General features: G+C 37.1%; 1 protein-coding gene across 1 annotated transcript in view; it reads right to left on the bottom strand.

The window, feature by feature from the left end:
• Nucleotides 1-1,401: 1,401 nt before the first annotated feature.
• The window catches only part of LOC140169491 (cell adhesion molecule Dscam2-like), a 54,545-nt gene continuing 29,056 nt past the window's right edge, over nucleotides 1,402-26,890 (bottom strand). The window contains exons 11-25 of the mRNA XM_072192754.1: nucleotides 26,150-26,284; nucleotides 24,975-25,106; nucleotides 21,976-22,290; nucleotides 20,078-20,362; nucleotides 18,346-18,600; nucleotides 17,940-18,048; nucleotides 16,264-16,448; nucleotides 14,255-14,347; nucleotides 12,587-12,799; nucleotides 11,770-11,840; nucleotides 10,593-10,815; nucleotides 9,494-9,695; nucleotides 4,646-4,876; nucleotides 3,278-3,372; nucleotides 1,402-2,613 (exon numbers count right to left, since the gene is read on the bottom strand). Coding sequence (XP_072048855.1) covers nucleotides 2,195-2,613; nucleotides 3,278-3,372; nucleotides 4,646-4,876; nucleotides 9,494-9,695; nucleotides 10,593-10,815; nucleotides 11,770-11,840; nucleotides 12,587-12,799; nucleotides 14,255-14,347; nucleotides 16,264-16,448; nucleotides 17,940-18,048; nucleotides 18,346-18,600; nucleotides 20,078-20,362; nucleotides 21,976-22,290; nucleotides 24,975-25,106; nucleotides 26,150-26,284 — 2,963 coding nt within the window. The 3' untranslated portion in view covers nucleotides 1,402-2,194. The remainder of the gene's footprint in view (nucleotides 2,614-3,277; nucleotides 3,373-4,645; nucleotides 4,877-9,493; nucleotides 9,696-10,592; nucleotides 10,816-11,769; nucleotides 11,841-12,586; nucleotides 12,800-14,254; nucleotides 14,348-16,263; nucleotides 16,449-17,939; nucleotides 18,049-18,345; nucleotides 18,601-20,077; nucleotides 20,363-21,975; nucleotides 22,291-24,974; nucleotides 25,107-26,149; nucleotides 26,285-26,890) is intronic.

Below are 26,890 nucleotides of genomic sequence, written 5' to 3'. Positions count from 1 at the left end.
GAATTATCAATAAACCCACTGCAAATTCATTTACGCAAAGGAAAAGGTACACAGGTATTAATAACCTTGAAAATGATATGAAATTATCATCACCTCTTCTCTACGGATACATTTTCCTGAAGCAAGAAACCATTTCCAGAAATATACACATCTCTTGAAACATTGTAGTGGTCGAAAATCCATTCAGAGCTGTTTATCCATTCATGCATAATTATATCTGAAACAATTCTATCTGACTTCCTAGCCAATTTATGGTAGATTTTCATATTGATGAACATTGGATACAATAAATTTATTATTTCTAGGGTTGTTTAAAAAATAAGATGAAGCATTAAAAATCAAAACCTTGATTTTCTGTACTGAACTCTGACCTGTTCAGCAGACAATATCATCTGAAAGTCTTGGGACACAATAACATGGATCTTACCTTAGTCTGCTAAAATGTGTGGTTTATTCCTTATTCTGTCACTTGATTAGGAGTTTACTGCGACAAGATCCAAATTACTGCCCTCAACATCTTTCAACCCTTCGTAACTCAAGTAACCATTCTTAAAGTTACAAATTATACCCAAACTAGATGTAACTTTACGAAGGTTCTCTAAGTAAATCCCTATTACTTACGAAGGATATTGTTCGTAAGTAAGTTTGAGTGAAGTTACAAATGATTACAAGACTTGCAAAGCTTTGTAGAGTTTGGTGAAATGAACTCCAGGTGACACAGCTGGGCATTTCAAATTGAAATCCATACACCCCCATGGATGGCCTTAATCTCCCACAGAGATATTGTAGCATTCAAATGGAGTCACCCCATTTGAAATTCACACCCCCTGTGTGGAAGGTTAATGTCATGTCTTCGAAAAGGTTGTATGGATTTCAAATAGAATAGCCCATTATATATCACTCTTTTCTAAGGCACATTTCAGCATAATTATGTTATTTTGGTCCGTATTTTATGACAGGAATGCAGCTAAGAAAAACAAACAAAAATATGCACAAACACACTATATACATCATAGTACTACATGTGAATAATATAAAATCTGTGACAGTGGCAGTGTAAATATGTACAATGGTATCTACAAATTTCAGTTAGTACATGATTAATTATATTGACAAAATATTAAGGGTAATATAGAGTTAAAATTCTGTTTCTCACAAGTCAATAACAGCAGGAAAATACAAAATATTTTTGCATTTCAATTTGCATGATTACAGTTAAAAAATATTTTCATTATTAATGAGCACTTTTCTGCACAAGGAATGGATCATGTTTTATTGCAAGTTTTCGTAAATATGGTATTATAGCTTGTATACATTGAATATTTTTGTGGCATGTAAATATGCAAAGTGAAGGTGTTCATAAAATCTTGTCATGCCTACTAATTAGGTTAACATTACACTTAAATTAGAACACCTGCTTATCATAAATACATATTCATTGAAAGAAAAACTTGTTTTTAAAAGAATATGCCCCATTTTCACAGAATATATCTAAAAATTGTTTTCGCTACCTGCTTAAAATGTTTTGCGGCAAGATTAAATTACCTGTCGCATAAGACCATTAAAAAGTTTACTCACTTCAAACCGCCCTGGAGGCTACAAAAGGCTGCATCAAAAAATGACTGCAAGAGCAGGTATCCCACCCGGGGGGGGGAGCTGAAACTTGTGGTGGATGTACCATTTCTATTTCTATACAAATACTCAGTAAAGTTGCCGAAGCAATATCACGCTGAGAAATAACAACAAAAAGTTTGAAGACACAGCTTTTGATTCAAGCAATTACACAAAAAATTGATTTCTTGCCAAATTGTTGACCCCAATTGTTTTTTCTGTGGGTGCCCACTGATCTAAAAAAGAGGGGAGTTATAGCCAATTTTTTTTATATGGACTGTTGGTACACCCGACCCAAGGACTGTCATGTACCGAAATCCAGTGATGTACCACTAGACCGTGATATCTGGGGGGTACAGCCCCCACTGACCACACCACTGTATCCTACGTGATCTGATATTGCAATATTATTTCAGATTGCAATATTATTTCAGAACACACATGCACACACAAATGTTACGATACACATTAAAATGTTGTCGTTCCCATTTGCCAAAAAGCCTCCAGAGCGTTGGTGTTAAAAAAAATTGGTCATCTAAACAGCAAGTTTTCAAAGGATACAATAATTTGTTATGATATTGCATTAAAACATAGCAGCATTTTCTCGTTGCCTATTGGTAGAAAGCATAAAATCACCTTGTGCATACGACGTCAGCACCGGTTTCTTCCTACTCTTACCAGAAAACTTCTTTCCTAACCTATCCGAAAAAGACGGCTTCTTCTTGCTCTTTTGTCCGGCTTCGTGCCTCATCTTCCTCTTCTGATCGCGTTCCGCTTTCCTCGCCATTTTCCTCATCTGTTTGCTATCCACCTGGAGTTCGTTGGCAAGCTTCAGGGTGTCGTCCGCATTAGGGAAGACGGGGAAGTCTGTGGACACGCTGGATATAACGGAGATATCTGCCTGGGATGGGTCCTTTTCATTATCTGTGTGGGACGGGTCCTTTTCATTGGGAGCATCATCTGGGTATGGTACCAGCATCTCTGCTAAGGATCTCTGAGGAGCTGTAAGAAAATTGTACAAACAGTAATTACTCCCCATTCCAGAAAAATACAACACTAACTTTTTGGGATTAAAAAAATATTATCAAGTTCTGCCAAATGAAACTACTCAATTCTAACCATTCATTTAGTACTAACTGGAGATTTAAAAAAAGTTCACTATTTTACTAATTTCTTGAAAAAAGAGCCAAAAACACACATTTTCAGCATGTTTTCTGACAACCGAGTCACACAAATCACAGATTTGGAACAAGCTAAGCATTCAAAATCTTGAGTATATGCCAAACTTTTGCTCTAATTTTCACTTTTTTGTGTTACTTTAATGGTTGGTTATAAGAATGAAACATCTTTTCCAAAAATTAGAATGCATAAACTGAAATTAGTCTTAGTACAAGTCTTTGGGCTTGATTGTCACAGCATGTGAAAAACACCCTAGAAACGCATGTTTTTGGCCCTTATTTCAAAATTTGATCGAAAAATCAAACTAATTTGTTTCCATTGCCTTATTCACACAAAATAGATTGCATTTGAAGTAGATAATTATATTATACTATTTGATGGCCCGAAATCTTATGTCACAACTTTAGTTTATTTGAGGGCCCATCTTGGCTTGTGAACACTTGAATTATTTCATGCACTGTATTATGAAGCATGTGTAACATCTTACCTTCAGATGATGTTGGTGGATTTAGTGCAACTGGAGGTGGTGAATGATCGCCAATTACAGCTTTGCTTACGAGAACAACATCTGGGTTGTCACGACTACAAAAACAAACAAACAAAAAAGTTAAATTTAATTAACTTGTTGAGAATGATCACCAATTACAGCCTTGCTTTGCAGAATAGCATCATGTTGTTTTTGGCTAAAAAAAGACAAGTAACTTATTATTAGAATATTAATTGTAAATTATCAACATCTACACTCTTCAGCCTTCCTTACAAGATTGTCTAGATGGTGTTTGAATTGCTGATAACGCCCATCATTTTTAATAGTATATTCAGGCACTGCCATTACCAATACCTGCTTTGTACAAGAGCATGCAAGCAGAGAGCCTCCTTTGCACCATGGTACGGTATTGGGGTTCATTAGGAATGACTATGGTAAGCACAGCAACAGAGCACCATATTAGTAAATCCTTATTGGCCAATTAGTGGTGCATTATATTGGGCTATTTAAAATCCACACTACCCTTGTGGAAGATTTAGCTAAAGTCTTCCACAGAGGGAGTATCAATTTTGAATAGAATATACAATTGGGTAACTTCCATTTGAAATACTCACTCCAGTTGTGAAAGATATAGGTAAAGCCATAATACAGGAGGAGTATGGCTTTCAAAATGATTAACTCTGACCAATTACATTTGAAAAACATACTCCCCTTCGTAAGATATTTCCAAAATCTTCCACAGGGGTAGTGTGGATTTCAACTGAATAGCCCAATCTCAAAACAACAGTGCATGTTCCAATACAAATGTCATGTTACGTTATGGTGGAGGGGGACTTCAATATGAAATGGAAATAGGTGTAGAGCTGACACTTTCACAGTAAGGGTAGTTTGGTGAAAGCAAAATAGTGAGGGCAAAAAGTACTAAATATTGGGTCATTAGCTGAGAAACAGACTGTTTGGATCCAAATTAGTGGGTCATTGTCATTGATATTCAACATGACCGTTTTTGATATGATTTTTGGGCAAGAGCAAATGCAGTCTCACAGAAGCCTCAAACACAGATTTTTTTTAGTTCTAAATGGCTTTTTTGTTGTTGTTGAAATAAGTAACAAAATCAGTGATACATGGAAGTTGCTGTTCAAATTGAAAAACAAGGGCCTTTTGAGCAACAGATCAAATGGAAAACTATGTGGTCTCGGGGTGACGCAGCATGTTTTTGAAAAAATATGGGTCTTTGGATGCTGAAAATGCTGCGATCCTGAAAAGGGGGTCTAATAATAGCCCTACATCTAATGTGACACCTCCAAAGTGGGAGTGCCCCCCGATACCTCATGTGGTTTCTCAAAACACCAAGCTCTTCAAAATTACCTTTTAAATATAACATCTCTAAGTCCTTTCTTCTTTTTCTTCTTAGTACTGGTACTAATGTCCTCATAATCACCTCCGAGATCATAATCAGATGCTGTGGACATCGCTGTGTCATCATGCGGCTGGTAGTTCTGGTTGACCATGGCTACGTCGTACGTGCCCGTCCTTTGTCCGGTCGAGCCCCCACTGCTGCTGTTATCCCCAAGAGACATATCATCGCTAAATGAGTTTCTGATGCATGCATGCATGGTTGCCATGATTTATTTACACAAAGCATTATGGGATAGGGGTTATAGCATTGTACATTATCCATGCAATTTGATAGGGAAACATAGGTGCATTTTAGGATATACAATGCATTGTGGGAAATGTGCAGTGGTGCATTATGGGATAGGGGTTATAGCATTACACATTATCCATGCAATTTGATAGGGAAACATTGGTGCATTTTAGGATATACATTGCATTGTGGGAAATGTGCAGTGGTGCATCATGGGTAAATAGATGCAATGCATTATGGGATACATAGATACAATAATACAATAAGTGAAAAAGTGCATTGACATGTATGAATTTCAGTGTTAATTGTTAGTTTTCGTTAGTAAATAGCGACAAAGATGAAGAAAAAGTGGACAAGAGAGAAAAGCCGGTGTTTTATTATGAGTGGGATTTAGCCAGCCATGGGTGCATGCATCAATGTGTTAGTGTGTATTAAATTGTAAGAATGAAGAACCAAAGAGAAAATAAAACCAAAACCAAAAATGAATTAAGAGAAAGTAATTAACCCATTATAACATAAATGTGCTATAAATTGTGAATACAAATGAACTGCAATCATGCGAGACAAGTTTAAGAGGTACAGTTAAAGTCATGCCGGAGCCATGATCACATGCCAAATTGCCTATCTCTTTTTCCTCGCTGTTTGCGACAGACTCTGGTCCCTGAATTAAATTGTTGTCAGTGGCAGAACCAGGCATTTTTTCGGGGTGAATTTCGAGGTGGGGATCAACCAATTTTGCACAGAATTGAACAGTAATGTCAGACTCGATTTAGTCTTTTTTTATTTCTGTCTTTCATTATAGGCTGACAACCTGTGTATATACATTGTATATAATTAGGTTACCATGCCCAGGGTTACAATGCAAATAATAATATTATGATAACAAAATGCAGTGCATTGTGGGTAAAATATTCAAATACAATGGTTTACAAGTTATACAACATCAAACCAATTTGCCTTTTAAAATATAAAAATCCAAATAACAACTAAACATACACTATCCCAACATCAATGGGCTATTCTAGTTGAAACCCATACACCAAGTTAATGGAAGACGTAACCTTAATCTATCACACAGGGAGTGCAAATTTCAAATGGAGTTACCTGAATAGGTGACTACATTTGAAATCCCCCCCCCCCTCTGTGAGAGATCTAGGTCATATATTTCATAAAGGTGTAAGGATTTCAACTGGAATAGCCAGAATATAAATAATATTGAAGGAAAATGAAATGCACTTGGGTTTACGATACCACACCAATTGACATTTCAACGCAAAGAAGCACTTAACATTCCCTACCAGCATCATACTTCTTTTCAGGGCTTGAAAAAATGTTAATTTCCCCGGAAGCAAGCAAAATTTCCCACAATTTATAGCATGTTTTTATATACAAAAAAAAAGACACAATTTCCCTCCAAACAGGGTTCGAATTTGGCTGTATAGCATAGCAGTTTGTTCCATATTTTGAAGTAACTGCTACCCAATTTTGCATTTGCATATCACTTTTTATAGTGCTTTAGAGTATATGGAAGTATCCTGATTATGATGAAAAAGCCAAAAACTGCTACGCAAATTTTTTTAAACGAATTCGAACCCTGCCTCCAAATATCATTTCCTGAGAAGGAGCTTCCCAAATCCCCCACTTTTTTGAGCCATGCTTCTATTCTATCATAAAGTTGTGTGCTTGTAGTGTGTAGAAACAACATGAATAGTAGTTGTCTAATTTTGAGCAGGTATTAGGCAACCCCTCGTTTCATGAAATCTGTTAGATGCTTCAAAAGTTTGCATTTCCGTGTCACTATTGTGGAAAATGCCAAGTCTCACACCCAGAAGTGTCAATACGTTTTGAATAATGAGAGGGGGTTGGCATTTGGCCTGAATTGTTAAAAAGTGGCTGAAAAAAAATGGGTGGAGGAGGGGGACACAACCCTGTGTCCCCCCAAGGATTGATGCCCAAGATCACACCACATGAGCTACCTCTTATTACCTGGTAATGAAAATTTACTAGCGCACAGAATGTAAGTATGATGCTGGCACAGTGAATGCGAAAAAATAAATTTGCTAAAACCATTAAGACTTTTGAGTGATACATACATTTGTTGTTTAACAAATGCTTTGTCAAGAAAAGCACCCTGTGGAATGAACTTTCTGTGATTACAAGTGAGAGGAATGAAAGAAAAGAATTCAAAGGTTTTTAGGAGACAGATATCGATCGTTGACAGGGTTGTAATTACAATGGGCGGTAGCAGGTCTCAAAATACCTTTTTAGGTGTTACTTTTGAAAAAAGTTGGGAGTTTGAAAGGGGACCCATCAATATACCAATTTTTCAAGAAATTTAGACCTATCTATATACCCATCGATAAAGTCCCAAATGTTTAGACCAATTGAATTTTTACAACTTTTCCTTCAAATTTTGGGGAAATTTCCAAAACTTTCACTACACAGTACAGTGAGATAAAAATAGTGATATTTTCCAAATAAAATTGAGAAAATTTTGGAAAAAAAGGACTATCCACATACCAAAATTGGCCTAGAAAAGGGGTACCATTTGCAGCGTCACACCCCCATCAGTGTCTCAGCTAGCCATGCACCTGCCGTTATTTTAGATGGGGAGTTTGCTCCTGATGGGGAGTCTGCTCCTGAGATGGGCAAAATTAATGTCTTTGACAGATGCTACATTATAATTGTAGGTGATGACAAAGGCTATTAACCTTTTTAGTTGACCAGCTTTGCAAAACAAGGCCATAGCAACACATATTTCAACTCTTTGTACCCAGAATGGGCTGTAGAAGTCTGGTAAATGTTTTAAACGTCAAATTAGGACAGTTATTATTATTCAAATGACAGACAAACCTCAATTTCTAGCTAAGACCCTAGTCCCCATATGGTCATTTGTACTAAGTAACCCAAATCCCCTGGACTCAAATTTAGCTAGCTACAATGTACAACCCTGATGTTGTGATGACCACATATTGGAAAATCCTCTCAAAGATTATAAAATGTCCTGAGCTAGTGCAGACTCATTATTGCATTATAAGTGAATAAGAACAATAAGATTGAAATGCTTCATACTACAATCAAGGCAGTGTATAGCTGTGTGACAGCATATCAAAAGAATTTCACAGTATCCCATTTTCGGACTATTCCAGTTGAAATCCATACACCCCTATGGAAGACAAGACCTGAATCTCCCACACAGGGGGTGTAGATTTCAAATGGAGTCATTCATTCAGCTAACCCCATTTGAATATTCACACTCCCTGTGCGGAAGATTAAGGTTATATCATCCATAGGGGTTTATACAGGAATAGTCCATTGGATCATGCTATGTGTAGCCCAGAGTCTACTGTGAGATACTGTACAAGTCTTCTTCAACTGCATGCCGAAACATTCACAAATTATGTCATATAGTGTTAGATACAGTCAGAAATTAGTAAATAATCTTGTCAAAATCCTTTTGCACTTGCTGATGCATACCATGACCGTAATCTTCCACACAGGGAGTGTGAATTTCAAATGGGGTTACCTGAATGGGTGACTCCATTTCAAATCTACACTCCCTGCATTAGAGATTGATACCATACTCATATCTGTAATATATTTTAACTGGAATAACCTAATCCAAATCTTGCCCCTAGCGAATGGTGTTTAACCCATTTGACGAGCTAAATTTTTGGCAAGAATCAATAAATTGATTCTCTCAAAAGATTCAAATGAACAAATCTGCATGAATCAAACCTTGATTCTTGTAAACTTTTTTATGTGTACACATCAAAGACTGGGTGAGAATCAAATGATTCGTTCAAACAACCATCCATTGCAAGATACAGCACTCAATTTGTTGCAAGAATCAATGAATCGATTCTCTCAAAAGATTTGAATGAACAAATCTGCATGAATCAAACCTTGATTCTTGTAAACTTTTTTATGTGTACACAGCAAAGATTGGGTGAGTATCAAATGATTCTCTCAAACAACCCATCATTGCAAGATTCAGCACTCAGCGCTTCCGCCCTGATTCAAAAAGGCTGGTTACACCATAAGGCGACGAAAAAAAGCTCCTGTTCTACAGGCGGACAGACCTTTCATTTGCACAGGAATTTTTTTACAGGAAATTTTTTTTTTCAAATTTGTTCAAAATCTGGGTCAGTCGGGCCCGTAGAACAGGTTTTTTTTTTTTGTTGTTGCCTAAGGGTCACCATTCTTTGGCATGCATCAGCAAAATAAGTCAAAAGAAATGTGAGGGCAATTATAGGTAATGTAAAATTAGTATTTAGAACAAAGTCCTTTTAAAACTAATATCACAAAGAAAACAAACAAAAATAAACATTTTGTCCATGATGAAGATCATCAGAATTGTTGACATCAGAATCTTGTTGAAAATCCACTTATTCACAAATCAAAATTTGCCATCATGTTTTACTTTAGCACATTAACAATAAATTATAAAATCTAAATGGATTTTCAACAAATACTGAAATATTTCAAGAATTTGTCAGCTTTTGAAATTTGAAACAGAAAGTTAAAAAAACAACATAAAAACAACTAATTTTTGATTTAATACACACCTCTTATGAATCCACAATGCATCAGGATTGAGTCTCGTGTGCCAGAAGCGCCCTCCCATGCTGCCAGAATGTCGTTGTCTGATGACCAGTATAATGATGACCAACAGTAGAATGAACGCAAAACAACCGACTGCTATAGCTATAATAATCCCAAGAGGGAGGGGTAGGTCACTGGACTGTGCTTTAGGCAGGATAGTTGAAACTGCAAATAAAACACGACATATTCACAAGTAATTCTAACAATTTTCCTTGACAAATCAATTGATAAAGTACTCAAAACTTTAGCTTTCGTGGTCTGTGCTGACGGCTGATCACAAATGACTTGGTTCCTTGCTTTTCCCACAAAACTTCTTGTTGATATTTCCCAGAAGTGACAATGTTTTAGTTTTCAGCAGTGGATCGTATAAATGCGATCAAGGAGATGATACCTTCATCACGGTTGATTGCTTTGGCCCCTTTTTCGAGAATTTGGATTGCTTCCCTTTTTTTATTTTCTTGAGCAATGTAGTCAGTAATGGCTGATTTAAATGTGTTGTTCTGAAGTTAATTCTTGTTTGTTTGCTTTCTTGAACAAGTAAGTTTACCACAATTTTGGCAACAGAGATATAACAAAGTAAGATTAACATACATGTATGGTAAGCAACCAATCATAACATTGATATTACATAATGTACTTGCAGGAATATGGTGTTTATGGTGCAATGGGCTATTCCAGTTAAAATCCATACAACTCCTATGGAAGACATAACTTTCATCTTGCACACAGGGAGTATGCATTTCAAATGGGGTTACCTGAATGGGGGACTACACTTGAAATCTACACCCCATGTGTGGGAGATTAAGGTCATGTCTTCCATGAGGGGTGTATGGATTTCAACTGGAATCATCTACTCTGTGATGAAAACATAACTAACACAAACACGAGGTGAGCAAAAAATATTGAAGTTGCATGATGAAATGCTTAAAACTGATAACTCCATCCTTGTTAGAATATAGAATGTCATAATACACGAAATAGTCGGTGCCTCTGCTAAGTCATCAATGAGGGCGCTTCCTACTGTCATATTGGTAGTAACCTAGCAAACACTCTGACACTCACCTGGTTTAGTTGTTAAACTAATAACTGTTGAGTTGGGTGCAACTCCACCCTTGTTAGAATATGTCATCCACACGACATAGTCAGTGCCACCTAATAAGCCGTCAATGAGGGCGCTCTCTGCAGTCATATCGGTAATGTTGATGGTAGCATACATGTATGAAGCATTTGGATACTGAGTGCCATATGATATGTGATATGCTTGGAATGTCCTATCTTGTATGGCCTAAATGAATGATATGAGAAAACACATAATACATAAAGTGAAAATGACTACTAGTATTTGATCGTGGTTACATGTATAATGCGAATTTGTGAGTACAAATATGATGAGAGTCCATTCCTCCGCAAATTTCCCAACTAGATTTGAAATTGAAAGAACTACATACTCGTAAGGTTTATGCTTAAGGTACAATAGTTGAATAGGGCAGCACGGAATTCAACTGTCAGTTTTCTTCGCCTACTAGCACCCAATAAGCTACTTTGTACTTACAAGTATTCAATATATACCTCTTTTACCTGCTGGATATGACGTCACACTCTTTCTTATAATAACAAGTACATATTGCGATTTATTCTGTGATGGTCATATCGAATTAAAATCACAACCTAAATGCATACTAACATGCGGCTACACACTGTTGATTCACACCTTACAAACACTTCGAAGCATATTTTTGGAAGAATATTTCACTACATTTTTTTCACATTTTGAAATCTGCCATACCCCTGTGGACAATGTAAGAAAAGTCTTCCACAAAGGGAGTATGTTTTTCAAATGGAATTGGCTATTAAAGGTTAATTATTTTGAAAACTATACTCCTCCAGTATTTGGCTTTTTCAATACCTTCCACAACTAAAGACAAGAGATGTAAGTGAGGTAATGATCCAATCCCAGAAAATCATGCGAGCCAAAGGCAAGGCATGCAACGGGGTCCATGGCGCATGGGGCACCCCCTCACCCGCCTCCTAAAAAGTTTTTCTGGCTGTTTTTATGACGAGTTATCATCATCCAATTCTGACAAACAATTTTTTTTGGCCACATTTCTAGAATTCCAGGAATTTCCAAAATTCCAGGAATTTCCGGAAGACTTACATCTCTGTAAGGAGAGTATTTCAAATGGAAGTTACCCAATTCATTCACCGTAACAAAATGAGACAAAAATGACCCAGTACATACCTGCCATGTGACGAATATAGAATCTGAACTGTTTGCAACTGCATAGACCTCCTGAATAGCCCTGGTTGGAGCTGCAATAAGAACACACAATGCATTGAAGTAAAATGATTAAAGAGCCACAAGTATCATACTGGTCTTGCCTGATGGCAAATCAATAAATCTCTTGCAAAGTTACCCTTTGTACTTTCACTTTGAACATGGGTCCTGGGCTGCCTATATAGTAACTGTGTGTGGCAAAGTTGCTTGTTACACTCAGGGCCTAGATTTTGACGAGAATCACAGAATTGATTTTTGTAATGATTCTCTTAATTGATTCGGTTCATAGAATCGATTCTCGTAATGATTCTTGTAAGATTCAATTGCAAGAATCAACTTCTCTCATTGTATCATACAGTAACTGCAGCGACTATGATGGAATTTGATTCTCGCAGAGCAAAGCAAGACGAAATTGAGGCCCTGTGTTAACATGCTTATTAACATTATTTATAAAATTGCAAATTTTCCATATCCAGTCCCTTTTATACAGATTTCAAAAATTAGTGTTCGGCAGTATTGCACCTCCCTTGCATGAGGCATGTGGTAAATTGTCCTATCAACCCCAAACTTGGACTTGCCTGACCCCTTTGCCTCCAGTCGAAATAAAATCATGTTGAAAATAGCAGACTTTGGACAAATATTGCCCAAATTTATCCAAATATCGACACTTTTTCCACCCTAATATGTAAACCCTCATGCTCCTCGTAATTTTTTTAAAAATAAGCAACCAACCAATTAGCGCTGTAAATTTCCCACCTAAATTGTATCATTAATCACTTACCTTGATACTGTGTGGTAGCATTAATCGCTGTGTATCTGCTCCATTTATTCAAGACGGTATTCACAGCCCGTATGCGTATAGAATAAGTGGTTTCCACTACCAGGTTGCTCAACTGTACTGAGAGTGGTGGGTCATTCTGACGCTTGTATAGGAGTGTGGCCTGACCTATGGGTCTAGCTACTGCACCGTATGCTATTTCATAGGCTATGTTGTCTGAAATATAAAAGTAATATCTCTTGTTAACAAAATAAGTCATTTCTACCATTACTACTATCAAGTTAATCAGCTGATACATATAGGAGTGTGGCCTGGCCTTTGAGTCTGCCTACAGTAATGTATGCAATTTCAAAGGCTATGTTGTCTGTAATATAAAAATGATAACAAAATCAGTAATTTCCACTAGTACTATCAGTACTAGTTGTACAGAGAGTAGTGGGTCATTCTGGCACTAAGAATGTGGCCCTAAGTGGATGACAATGCTTTTTAATACTAAGCAGCAGAAATTAATATTGTTAGGACTGACTTTTGACCAACAATCCCTGATCTCAAAACAGAGGGCAATGTGGGTAATATGCATGGGTAATAAACCAGCATGGAATTTGCACAATATTTCAATGGCGGTGAACTTTGTAAAAATATATTTAATCTTGATGTCTTGCATTAATTTATTATAATAAATAAAATCGATTGAGTCACTGCCAATGTTTTTAAACATTTAATAATTATTATACTGTTAAGGTGGTGCTACACCCCTTGATATATGTGACCATCCACCACAAAATGGTAGTGAAGTCGGCTCTAGATCATTTTCTGTTTATTGCAGATTTTGAAAGAATGTACTTTCAGCTTTACAATGACACCTCAATCAGCTTCATTGGACATCTGGAAGTGAAGTTATGGTTCATCAAAGGTCAAATTCCTAATATATTTTACATAGAAATCCATATACTGTTTTTGATTGTATCTCAAAATGGAAAATGCCGACTTTACGACCAGTTTGTGGTGGATGAGCACATATTTGTGACTATTTTTTCCTTTTTCTCAAAAAATAATAACACATTGGTAACAAAAGTTATGTATATTATAGGGGGCATGGAATCCAGTTACTACACTGGCATTTCAGTGACTCGAGACACGAGGTATGTTATTTATGATAAGAAAAGAGGTACCGCTAGAATGTACCTCATTTCTTAACATATGTAGTGAACCACTTGTCTTGAATCATTGAAATTTCAGTGAAGTAATTGGATTCCTTGCCCCTATAATATACATAACTTTTGTTACCAGTGTAGTTATTTTTTGAGAAAAATTCAAAATTAGTCACAAAATTTATCAGGGGGTGTAGTACCACCTTAATGAAAAGTAACATTCCCAAAAGGTAGCAGTTCCTTAACATGATCATTAATGGAATATATTGATTCGTTTATCTCTTTTCGATGTATTAGATGTTGAAGTTCTGAACATCATCGTCATTGGCCAGGAAAAACCTCTCATGTACTTGTGGCCCTTGAACATGTGAAAACAAAACTGCCAAGATGTTACATAGGTTTTGCTTTAACATGTTCAGTGGCCACACACAGGAAGTTTTTCCTGCCCAACGACATGTGAATTGTGAAACGTGTTATGATGCGCATCTTTAGATAACGTTTTATGACTTGTGATTCTCACCTGGGTGTCCATTCAGAGCTGCAGGTGGTGACCATGTAACATGGATCTCTGTCTCAAATGTCTCAACTGTTATATCTTCTGGTTCCAATGGATCTAAATTGAATCAAGACGAAAAATTCTGATTATCAGTTTTACAACCTCTTTGCAAACATGTATAATGTATGCTATGCAAGATTATGTGCTAAGCTTGTGTGATATAGGCACTACAAGGCACAAAAAACACATGTAAAAGTTAATGCTAAAATTGTGAACATAATGGCCTATTCTAGTTGAAATCCATACTCCCCCTATGGTCGTGCGTCATGAATTGGGGTATAGGAAAAGGTGGCGGTGTTACATTTTTACATTTTTTTCAGGACATTCTATACCAGAACTCAAGAATGGAGAGGGTACTGAACTAGTTTTGGTCTCATTTTGTTTCTAATTTATCTAGCTAACATTTTGGAAAGTAACAACTTCACACTACATTTCCTTCTTGAGATATTGCAATTCAAACGAAGTAGTGTCAGGGGTGGCGGCGAATACGGTTGAGGCGAATACGGTTGAGGCATGTGTTAAAGTATAGGGAATATTGATTTTTATTGTTTTTTGAATTTATTTTTTACTCGAACTTTGTTACCCAGCAAGGTATTGGGATGGATTATGTACCATTGTTTTGGTATTTATGTCTAGTTGGTAATGTGACCAATTTTACTCCAAGCTAGTTTAATTTGTTGTAAATGTGCTGCATTTCGTGTCATGGGTTCTAGGCTTTTCCTATACGTTACTGTACTAAGCATGCATTTATGCTCCGAAATGTTCTGAATGTCATATTTCTTGAATAAGTTACACTACTTCTGTAAAAGTTATCATTTCTTAGAAGGAAATTTGATGAGGAATTCAAATATGCCATTGGTTTTTGTGTAGGGCATGAAGGGAAAAAGTTTTGATTGAAAATATAATAAAAATCATAAAAATTTTGTACGACTTTTGAACACCCTGTATCTCAGTTAGGCAATACTCATCATTACAAGTTTGCTTTTTTTGAAAGTCTACAATGTTATTAGCACATCTAAAAAGTTTTAACAGACTAGGTGTTTATGTTAGTAAATTAGAGAGGAACAAAATTGTATACTTTTTGAACCAAAGTTTAACTTTTCCACCCTATATGACATTTGTGGCACGCTTTATATTTACCAAATATTTGTATGTGTATTCCTGGTACTCTAAGCTTTACAGTGATGTATAATTTGATAGGGTTTCGATGAACAGAATATGAATTAGATCAGTTTAAGTACAAAAACATGTAAATTGTTGAATTTTTTAGTATGTAACGCATTTGGCCCCCAATTCATAGCGCACGACCCTATGGAAGATATGACCTTAAACTCTCGCACAGGGTGTGTAGATTTCAAATGGGGTTACCTGAATGGGTGACTCCATTTGAAATCTATGCACCGTGTGAGGAAGATTAAGTCATGTCTTCCATAGGGGGTGTGGGGATTTAATCTGCAATGGCCCAATCTAAATACCTTAAAAGTGGACATAATAACCAGTTCTGTCTGAGTTACGCAACATAATGCAATTTAATGATGTAATTATTATCAAAGGTAATTTCACTACTGCCTCAAGAAAGTCCAATACTCTGTAAAATGTTTGGTAAAGTCCTTTATAAGCGTTTAGTTAGTCCTCATGTATACACACCAACGTCAATTTGCATAGGAACTTGTGCAAAACAATACACGCTATAGATAGCAGTACATGTATATAATTAATTTGTAAAAGGAACTCTAAAAAACATCTTAACAATCAACCCTCCAAAAAATCACGCGCATATAGGCGTGGCACCTTTTAAGGTGACATGTCAACTCCGGTTATTCCTTCATGTAATTTTACACAAAATTAGGGTTAAAGATTAGGATTAGTGCTTGGATTAGAGTTCGGACTAGGGATAGGATTAGGGTAAGGGTTAGGATAAGGATTAGGATTAGGATCAGGATTAGCTTACACTCCCATCTTCCCGTACTTACCACTCTCAGCTGTGAGTGTAACTTGCGTTGGCAGACTGTACTCTCCCGGGCCCAGATCATTTACAGCTTGGATTCTAAACGTATACCCAGTGTATGGTTGTAAATCTGTTACTCTGTAGCTTGTTGCCTTGATAGCTGTGGCTACATCAATATAGGATGCCTCTCCAAATTTCAGGTATTGTAATCTGGAAAAAAAAGTGGTGGAGGTTTGAAGGAAATTATTCTTTAGTGCTTGAGAATAGCATCATGACTACTACTACTAATGCAGCTAATAAGGCCTGCAAAAGATTCTGCAAATGAAATGAAAAGCAACCTTTTTTCAAATTTTTTTATGCTTTTGCAATTTGTCCGCCCTTTTTTCTTTGCTAATTCGTTTTGCCGCCCCTTCGTTTTGCCGCCCTTCTTCTTCCGCCGCCCTTCGATTTTGCCGCCCCTTCTTTTTACCGGGGGCTGGCGCTAAAGCCCCCCCAAAATCGCAAGCATGACTTGGGTACGCACAGATTTTTGTGTCAAGCGTACTACACAAAGACTACATGCTTACGGTGCAAACAAAGCTTTTGAGGATTGACCAATCACGGTATTCAAATACGGTTGTCATTAGGCAAGGTTAAGGTTCCACCACAGAATTAGAGAAGAAGTACCGGGATCCCTATACCGCCATGTACTATTGTGCCATCAGCTGACAGGGGAGAAAATTGGGGGTATTCGGGCCCATGCCGACAGTACGCGGAGACGAATGAAAGCAATTCTTCATCTCATTAGAAGCGTCTTCTTATTTGCGTGCAGGTCGCATCAAGTGCATCTCTCAAATGCGCCCATCAAACATGTCATCCTTGCATGACAACAAATGCCTCGAGCGCATTCCGAGGGACACGGAATACCCCCAATTATTGCTCCATGCATGTATCAGGATAGATATTTTGCTTATAGCTTCGATGCCATTGGCTTTCTGGATAGCTTAGTGGTAAGAGTGCTGATCTAGATACCAAAGGGTCCCAGGTTCAAATCCCGGTCAAAAATGAATTTTTTCTCCATTGGCCTACTCGGGGGAAAGAATAAATTATTTGCAACTAGCTGTTTTGCTGTACAAATTAGATAAAGATTGTCAGTGTGTTAGCCATTATCATGATTATTCTCGGCTATAGTCTACTTGGCTTCCTCAATAAAGCGACATTAGTGCCTGCTCCAGTACGCATAGTATTAAATCTTGCACATCGACTCAAAGAACAGAAGGTTTACACAAGCGATCAAAGGCAGTACATCTGCGTACGTGTTTGCCGGCAAACAAGGACACACACAAGATTGTTCACCCCAAACTGCGGACTTACCTCCAAGGACAGTCCTCAGTCTCAAACTGCTGCAAAAGACCTCAAATGCATGCTAAATGCATTATAGTGATATTTGGTCGAAACCGTGGACCATACGTGTAAAAACTAGTCAGCAGTTGATGGATAAAATTCTGTTACGTATCATACAAAAAAAAATGCCATTTTAGTCCACGGTTAGGCGATGAAAACATGATACACATGTCCGCGGCTAGATAGCAATACACACTGTCCTCGGTTGGCGGCAAACACACACAGGGGTGTACACGTATGAAGTATCTCCCAACAAAATATTAACGTCACTCTGTCAAGGAATATAGAAGGCGCTATATTGGCACTATTTTAACTTACCTATAAGATGTTATGTTGAGATGGCCGACTGGCTGTAAACCTGTCCAAGCTATGTCTATAGTGGTGGATGTTTTAGCTGTGATTCTTGGTGCAGAGGGTGTACCTGGCACTGGAAAATAAATGCATATATTATGAAGAAATGATTAGAATGGGTCAAATTAATCATTTTGAAACCTATACTCCCCTTGTATTTTGGCTTTACTTATATATCTTCCACAGCTGGAGTGAGTATTTCAAATGGAAGTAACCCAACTGTCTACTCTTAGAATAATTCTATTCAAAACTCATACTCCCTCTGTACAGGGGTAGTGTGAATTTCAACTGGAATAGCCTATTGAGCTCCTATTTGCTACAATCATCACTTCCAAGTTTCCCCAAAAAAATCACTTTAAGTCACGTTACTTACACTGTATACGAGATGACAGAGTGCCCTCTATGTTACTTGCTCGACAGTAATACGCATAGTTCTGTAACGCTTCCAAGTCGGTAATTACAAGAGCGCCCTCTCCATTTATACTATGACCACTCAACGAGTTGCCAACGATCTGGAAGCTGTCTTGTAGCCATGTGATTGTAGGGGCTGGTGACCCTTTCATTAGGCATAGGATGGTGACGGAGGTATCGGTGTGCGTAATGAGGATGTTTCTTAATACTGGTGGACCTGGCAAAAGAAAAATTGCAGAAGGGTTAATAGACATTTGTTACACAGGTGATAGATACACGGCTAGGTCTCAAACCAATACTCATTATTCTCATTTTTAACAGATCAACCTTAAAACGTTTGGATGTAATACATCCACTGTTGTGACAATTTTATCAAGTTCACTCCCGTGCATGAAGTTTGCATATCCACTAAGTCCTTATTCATGTACGCAAATGCAGAATACCATTCCGACACGTGTGATCACTGCTGCGTGTTGCGTATAGTCTTGCCTGTAGTCATCATACATATATGTGACATGATCAAGGTGAATGAGTTTATGTCAACAATTTTCAATTAGAAGTTTTTTGCATCATTTTCTGGCAGTTCACAAATGCTACATTTTGGTGCAAACCCCATCAAAATCGACCATTTGGTTACTGAGTTATGAACAACTTATCATGGGTGAAAACAATATAAAACAAAGGAATTTGAACACTGTTTTTGCCAATATTTCAAAAACAATATTAGCGACATCCGACTCATTCCCCTTGATCATGTCACATATCTATTGGGAGATAACACAACTCATCAGATTATAGGATAAGCCAAACAGATTGTCAAGATTATTATAGCTAGAAAGCAAAATTATACTTCTATGCTACTCAAATTTGGTAGACTCACCGGAGCGCTTTCACAGGGTCAACCGGCATCTCCAGCGGATGTTATTGCTCTGAAGATTTGTTGTTGCTAGTGATGTTGTTGAGACACCTCCGATGACGTCACAGATGTAGATGACGTCAAACAAGAAGATGTGTCTCAACAACGTCACTAGCAACAACAAATCTTCAGAGCAATAACATCCGCAGAAGATGGTGGTTGACCCGGTGAAAGCGCTCCGGTGAGTGTACCAAGTTTGAGTAGCATAGAAGTATAATTTTGCTTTCTATTTACGTTTACCGCTACGTATGAATATGTGACATGATCTGCTCCATGATAATCTGCTCCATGTGGGCCAAAGGAGTTTAGGAGTGAAAATTGAGTTACTATTATTATTACCTTATTCAAACATCAGGCTATCATATACTGAAAGCACTAAAGGTCTGACATACTTGGTTCTAAAGTTATGAAGTTTTGTGATGTCTGTTTTTTTATGTATTTTATTGTTTTTTACTCCATATTTTTGCATGTATCTCAATTTCAAATTTGCCGCCTTTGGCCCCCATGGACCAGATCGTGTCACATATACACCATTATATTATTATAGATGTTTAAGAATACTTGATATACACATCACAAATTGAATTTCACCATTCATTCAAGTCTTACCTCTTAGTGTCACATGACCAGCCTAGCGGGTCAGTTGCCTGATTAAGTCTGATGGTTTCAGTCGCAACGTAGCAAGTTGCAAAAAATGTAAGTTCCAGTATTTGATTTAATTCAAAACCTTGTGATTCTAACGACTGGATGACTGAGAATATTCACTATTTTATCTTACCTCTTATAGTGACAGTGACAGCAACTTCCACAGTTCCTAGAAGATTACTGGCCACACATGTGAAATCCCCATCATGCTCCTCAACATTAGGGGAATATACCACCAAGAAACCTGAACCAGGTTGCATGTTGTACTTAGTAGGGTCAGTGCTGATCGGATCGCCTGATGGTAGTAACCAGGTGATCTGGGGTTTGGGTTTGCCTAGTACATTGCATTCCAATAGGAGGTAGGCGTCGCCCTCTTTTCCTACCAAGGGACTGTTGGTGTTGGATATGATTGGTGGCACTGAAAGGCAAAAAGAAATGGTAATAAAACATTAATGGATCAAAAGATCATGTTGTACTTTGATGAATGATTGCTGATAGGATCACCTGACGGCAGTAACCAAATGATCTGGGCCGGGGTTTGGGTTTGCCTAGGACATTGCATTCCAATAGGAGGTAGGCGTCGCCCTCTTTTCCTACAAGGGGACTGTTGGTGTTAGATATTATCACTGAAAGGCAAAAAGAAAAGGTAATAAAATATTAAAGGATTAAAAGATCATGCTGTACTTAGATGGGTCAGTGCTGATAGGATCGCCTGATGGTAGTAATCAAGTGATCTGGGCCGAGGGGTTGGGTTGGCCTAGTACATTGCACTCAAATAGGAGGTATCTTTTCCTATTGGACTGTTGGTGTTGGATATGACGGGTAGCACTGAAAGGCAAAAGAGAAGGATATAGCTTGGAATCAGTAATGGAATATTCCATTTGAAATCCACACCCCTATGGAAGACATGACCTAAATCTTCCACACAGGGAGTGTGGATTTCAAATGGGTTTGCCTGAATGGAAAACACTCCATTTGAAATCTACACCCCCTGTGTGCAAGATTAAGGTCATGTCTTCTATAGGGGGTATATGGATTTCAACTGGAATAGCTCAACGTGCCATTTAAGGCAAAACTAATTAATTAGCCTCTAAGCCAGGGCTACATGTCAACCAAATATGGCCACATGTGTGGGAGCCAAAAAGAGAAATGACTTATGTTGTCAATAAAAAGAAAGCAAGAAACAATAAAGTAAGAAAGTAAGAAACATTATAACAAAAAGGCATAAAATAACCGAGAAAAACATGTAAGTAATTGCAAGTATAGCAAAAGAAGTCCCATCCCACATCAATTTTGCCCAAATTAATGACACTTAAGGGGGTACTACACCCCTGGCCAATTTTGTGCCTATTTTTGCATTTTTCTCAACAATTATATTGCATTGGTGACAGGTAAGATATGTGTATTATAGGGGCAAAGACTACAACTACTGCACTAAAAATTCACCAACTCAAGGCAAGTAGTTATTGATTTATTGATGAAATATTGGTTTTCCCTCATTTTTGACTGTAACTCCACAACTGTTGTCTGTGCTGAAATAAATTGTCCAGTGCAGTAGTTGTAGTCCTTGCCCCTATAATATACATATCTTACTTGTCACCAATGCGCTATAATTTTTGAAAAATATGCAAAAAAATAAGCACAAAATGGGGCAGGGGTGTAGTGCCCCCTTAACAAAATCCATAACCCATAAGCCCACCGGTAAAGCCCGTTCCCTAAAATAAAGTTGATATTTTATAAAGTTATCATCGAGGAATGTTTTATATTCATGCATGGTATATGCACTTTTCAATCTTTGAAGTAGCCAAACCTCCTCCGTGGATAGAGTGAAAAACTGATACATTTCTTTACATGGGCATATCTTCAAAAGTTATGAGCCGATTGAAATATTTTTTTCGGTTTATTAAAGCTAACGGGTAAAGGCTTCTTTACATACCAACATATACTTGATCAACTGAGGGGCCTCTTTTTTTTGGGACACCCTGTACATACACAATGGCTTACAACATATAATTAATATAGCACACTTACAATTAACGGTAAGAAACACATTGCCAGTCACCCTTCCAATGCTGTTATCTGCAACACACAAATACCACCCCTCATCAATCTGTCGAACTTCGGTAAATTCTAAATCGCCCTCTACGCTAATGAACGTAGTTGCTCCTTGCGATGCTAAAGATGTCGGTTTACCAAGACCTATCTCTCGCAATTGGTTGCCTTCACTTGTTGCAGTGTACCACCTGATGGAGGGCGCTTCTCTGGCATTTGCACGACATGGTATGGTGACTGTGTGGGTTACGTTGGCGGTGGTGTTGACAGGAGCTAATGTAAATGTCGGGACATCTGTAATCATAAAAGATGAACATCATGAAATGGAAATTTAAATTACAGCCTTTCTTTCAATACATATGTGACCAGCTCCAACAAAACCTGGAACAAGTCACCAGACATATTTTTGAGTTATAGCCTTTAAAGATGACATTCCCATAACAAAATACAATTTTGGAATTCCTAATTTAATGGTACTTGACTGTGGGACTAAGTGGACTTTCAAATACTTGAAAGTAATTGTTAAATTTGGTTTATTTAATCAATGAATAACAGCTAAACTATGATAATCCCTATTCAATCCTGTGTAAGGCAGGAAACTAATTGTGCCTGGACACCTCGAATAAGCCGTAAAGTCCCCCTCTGGTCATTTTTACTTTTTTACATATTTGCAAAGAGCATGTTTCAGGAATTAAAATGACACCTCAATGAACTTCATATGACAATCAGAAGCGAAGTTATGGCTTGTTATAGGTTGTCATGAATCAAAACGCGAAACCGAGAAAAACGCGTTCAAAGTTAGGGAATCATAAAGACCATTCATCAGATGGGCCTCAGAAAATGTAGATTATTTCATATTTCCACTTATTTCTTTAAAATAAAACTTTGTATGTGTTTAGAAGAAAGCTTAAACATTTCAAATCTGCAAAAATCTCAACTTCGCCAAAATACGAGATTTGCATATATTTTCACCTGTAGCTCGAAATGAAGTTTGCCGAGTTTACGGCTCATTCGCCGCGTCCAGCCACAATTGGCCAATTACTCAGAAGAGCAATTTGGCAAAAATATCAAGGTATCAATACAAAATTATCCATATCTTAAAAAGTATTGATGCTATTTATATAATTTTGGTATCATTTTAAAGCTTATTGTCTAGTGCTTACATTTTTATTCAAATCATGAAATGTCAAAAATGGGACTTGTTCCTGGTTTTGTTAGAGTGGGTCACATATGAAGAACCCATGCCAGGATTGCAATGCATGATGTCAACTTACACTCGCCTGTAATAACTAAAAGAATTGAATCACAAAATCAACTGATCCGTCATGCATTAATTTAATCATAAAAAGCCAATCAATTGAAGTATCATGCAATCATATCAAATTCACTCTAACTATCAATCAAATTAATCAACTAATCAAATTAATCTCTCTCTCAGATGGCGCTCTGAAGCGCTGCTGTGGTCTTCGTAAGAGTATGCCATCTCGCATGATTGGATGCCAAGGGCGTTGCAGGGTTGCACCATGCATTCCTTGGTTAGAAACCAGCTTCACATCATTAATAGTCTCAAGATGTTGGTGGACATCTCCTTCAATAGCCCCTTGCAATTTTTTTTGGTAATTAATCAACTAATCAATTGAGATGGTTTTTTTGTTTTTGTTTTTTGAAACAATCATTCAATGAATTAATAATCAAGAAATCAAATTCATCTACTCATCAATATTTGTGATGCGATCAAGCAAAATCAGTCAGAACTCAGAAATATTGATTTTGAGATATAGCCAAACAAAGGCAATATTTCTTTTTGTTTCCTTCTATTTTGGAAACTCTTTAATTGCTCATATCTTTGGAACTGGTTGTTCAATTTCATTGGGGTTTTCTGCAAAATGAAGCTTTGTATATGCTTTTTACTATCCTATAAGAAACTGAAAATTTAATTGATTTTGCTTAATTCATTTTGCTTAAGGTAGGAGCCTCGGATAATAGGCCCATGCAGGAAAATAGCCACTATATCAAATCAGAATTATGTATCCACATCAAATGTATAACCAATTTAAGATAAGTCTTTACTCCACTTATTTTTAATGTTTCATGAAAATTGAAACATTTCTTATGTTTTTCTTTATTTTGTGAAAATTCCCTAAATTTTTCTACAAATAATTATTGCTAGCCCAGAGGGAATGCGATATGGTTTCCAAAGTTTGAGGGGTGGTTAATAGCCTAATATCTAAATTCTCTCGCCAGATTTTTTTGATAAAGTGTTTATTTTTTGAGAAATATGATTTTTTTCCATTTTTAAATTAGGGAAATCTAGAAACACCCTTAGCTTAAAATAGAAATACTTTATTAAAAAAAGCTGGCGAGAAAAGTTTCTAAATTTAATAACCTTTCATATGACACCTTGTTTGTTAAAATTGGCCCTATGGTTAGCTCAGACAATAATTATCGGGTCATTCAGTGTTTCTAGATCAAATCAAGAAAATTTGAGCAAGTACTAACATTACCTTCAAATATCCCCTTTATTACGGCCAATATATTGGAAAAAACTCACTAAAATTATTTGGTAACATTTTTGTAATAAAAAGATCCAAAAAGCAGTTCTACAAAGGCAGGAGAAAAAATAATATTTAAACATAGTATCCATTTTCAAATATTTACCAATTTTAGTGAACGAGGCTTAGTGTCAAAACCACATTATGTAACAAAGTCAATGGGGTTTCTTTAATCTTAATGATAAAAAATGGCATAACTCAAAAACGCTTTGTTGGCAAAAATTAAAATTTGGCAGGCAAGTTTTTCTCACCCAACTTCACATCCTGTATCATTTTCAATCAAATCTGTGCATGACACTGTAGCCGATAATACTACCTTAATCGCATCACATTTGTTGAACAATCAATCGATCCATCGATCGATCCATCCATCAATCAATCAATCAATCAATCAATCAATCAATCAATCAATCATCCATCCCTTACCTGGTGTCAACAGCATAGCTGTCATTTGGTTATTTCCAGCTTCATTCGTTGCAATACAAGTATAAGCACCAAGATTGACTTTTGTGACACCCTGGATTAGAATGCTGCCTGCCACAAAAACAATATTGCTCTCTGCAAATATTAGAAAATTGAGAAAAAAAATGTGATTAATGCCATTAATACAAGATACAAAAACAGCAGCAGAACAAAGCCGAAGTAGTATGATCATGTTTGTTATGGGTATACATTTGAATGTCAAGTGCAACCACCAGCAAAAGTGGAGTTTTGACCATCCAGTGGGAGCTGGTGGTCTAATGGTTAGGGCATCTGTCTAGTGGTCGGAAGGTTGTGGGTTTGAATCCTGCATGTACTGCACATTCCATTGCCTTCTTTTTTAAGTTGCCGGTCATAATTTGTGCTTATTTGTTGTCATGTTCAATTGTAACACTTTGGGTTGTGTTTGTGTTTCTTTGTTCATGTGCAGGATGAGTAGCTCCATTACCTTCTTTACTTATCCAACTGCTAACACAAGTTTTGTTCATATTTCTGTGAACGTCTTAACTGTTCACTATCCAAATGTGGCTGACCCTACAACTCCAACTGCAGCCATTGCTATGTGTTTACAACTTTACGTCTTCAGCTGCATGTACTGCAAGCACGTGCGAATGATATTACACACTATACGCACACCTTTACAAGCGTGCTAGGTTTAATCAACACACATAATGATGTACGGTCATCTACTGCTCGACAGACAACGCTTAAAAATCATCCGATTATCCAATCAGATTATGTGTCTATGAACAAGACCACTCCCACTGAATAAGAATACTTAATGGAACCTGCACAATTAAATTCTCAGCAAAAAATCTTGAGGTCTAGTAGTATTAAGAATCAAGCTGATATCTGATTACACATGATGACGGGATACAATCAACATCAAGCTCATATAAGCCTAAGTAAAAAGTGCTTTGGGCTATTTAAGTTGAAATTCATGCACCCCACCTATGGAAGACATGACCTTAATCTTCTACACAGGGAGTGTGAATATCAAATAGGGGTTACCTGGTTGGGTTACTCCATTTGAAATCGATAACCCCTGGGTGGGACAATTAGGCCATGTGTTTCATAGGAGGTGTACAGATTTCAACAGGAATAGCCTATTGCTTACATACCTAAAACAATTTGTTCTCCATCTTTGACCCACTCTATGTCTGGTTGTGGGTCCCCCGTGACGACACATTCCAACTGGACTGTATCTCCTAACTCGATGACTTGATCCAGTGGAAAACTTACAAATTGTGGGGGTACTGAGGAACAAAAGCAATGCACAAATATGTTATAAGTGTATAATGTTACAACATCAAATCAATAAAACAAATGACAGTATCACAGAAACTCAAAATCCATACGTGGTTCACACTTACTTGAAAGTGGCGCATCACAAAATCTTAACTGAAAATGCCTGGAATAGACCATTGTCCTAATAACAAGATAATTTTTCCATATATTGGTAAGCCTAACAGCCTACCAGTCTATGTTTGCTCTAAAAGGGCATCTTTATGCAAGGGAATCTTCACCCTACCCTCCTCAAGCCTTCACCATTTTGTTGGTGACAATACATCTAATCTTTACCTTGCCGGATAAAACCCTAGGGTGAATCTTGACCCAATGAATCTTGACCCAAACAAGTAATTTTAAAGGTGAATCTTTAACTACTCTTTGCCCTTGTGTAGATTGTTATGCTTTTACATAGAACCAACACTCATCGTGTGAATCTTGACCTAATAATTGTTTTCTTTATTTTCTTAAGTCCAAAAAAGTATGTCACTCTCAGGTGAGCCCCCTCCAACTTAAGCTCTGTCAAAATAAGTTAGAGATGTTACAAACTTTTCAAACTCACATTTTTACACTTA

This window comes from Amphiura filiformis, chromosome 14, assembly GCF_039555335.1.
Source record: "Amphiura filiformis chromosome 14, Afil_fr2py, whole genome shotgun sequence".
NCBI lineage: Eukaryota > Metazoa > Echinodermata > Ophiuroidea > Amphilepidida > Amphiuridae > Amphiura > Amphiura filiformis.
This window is presented reverse-complemented; position numbering and strand designations above follow the sequence as displayed.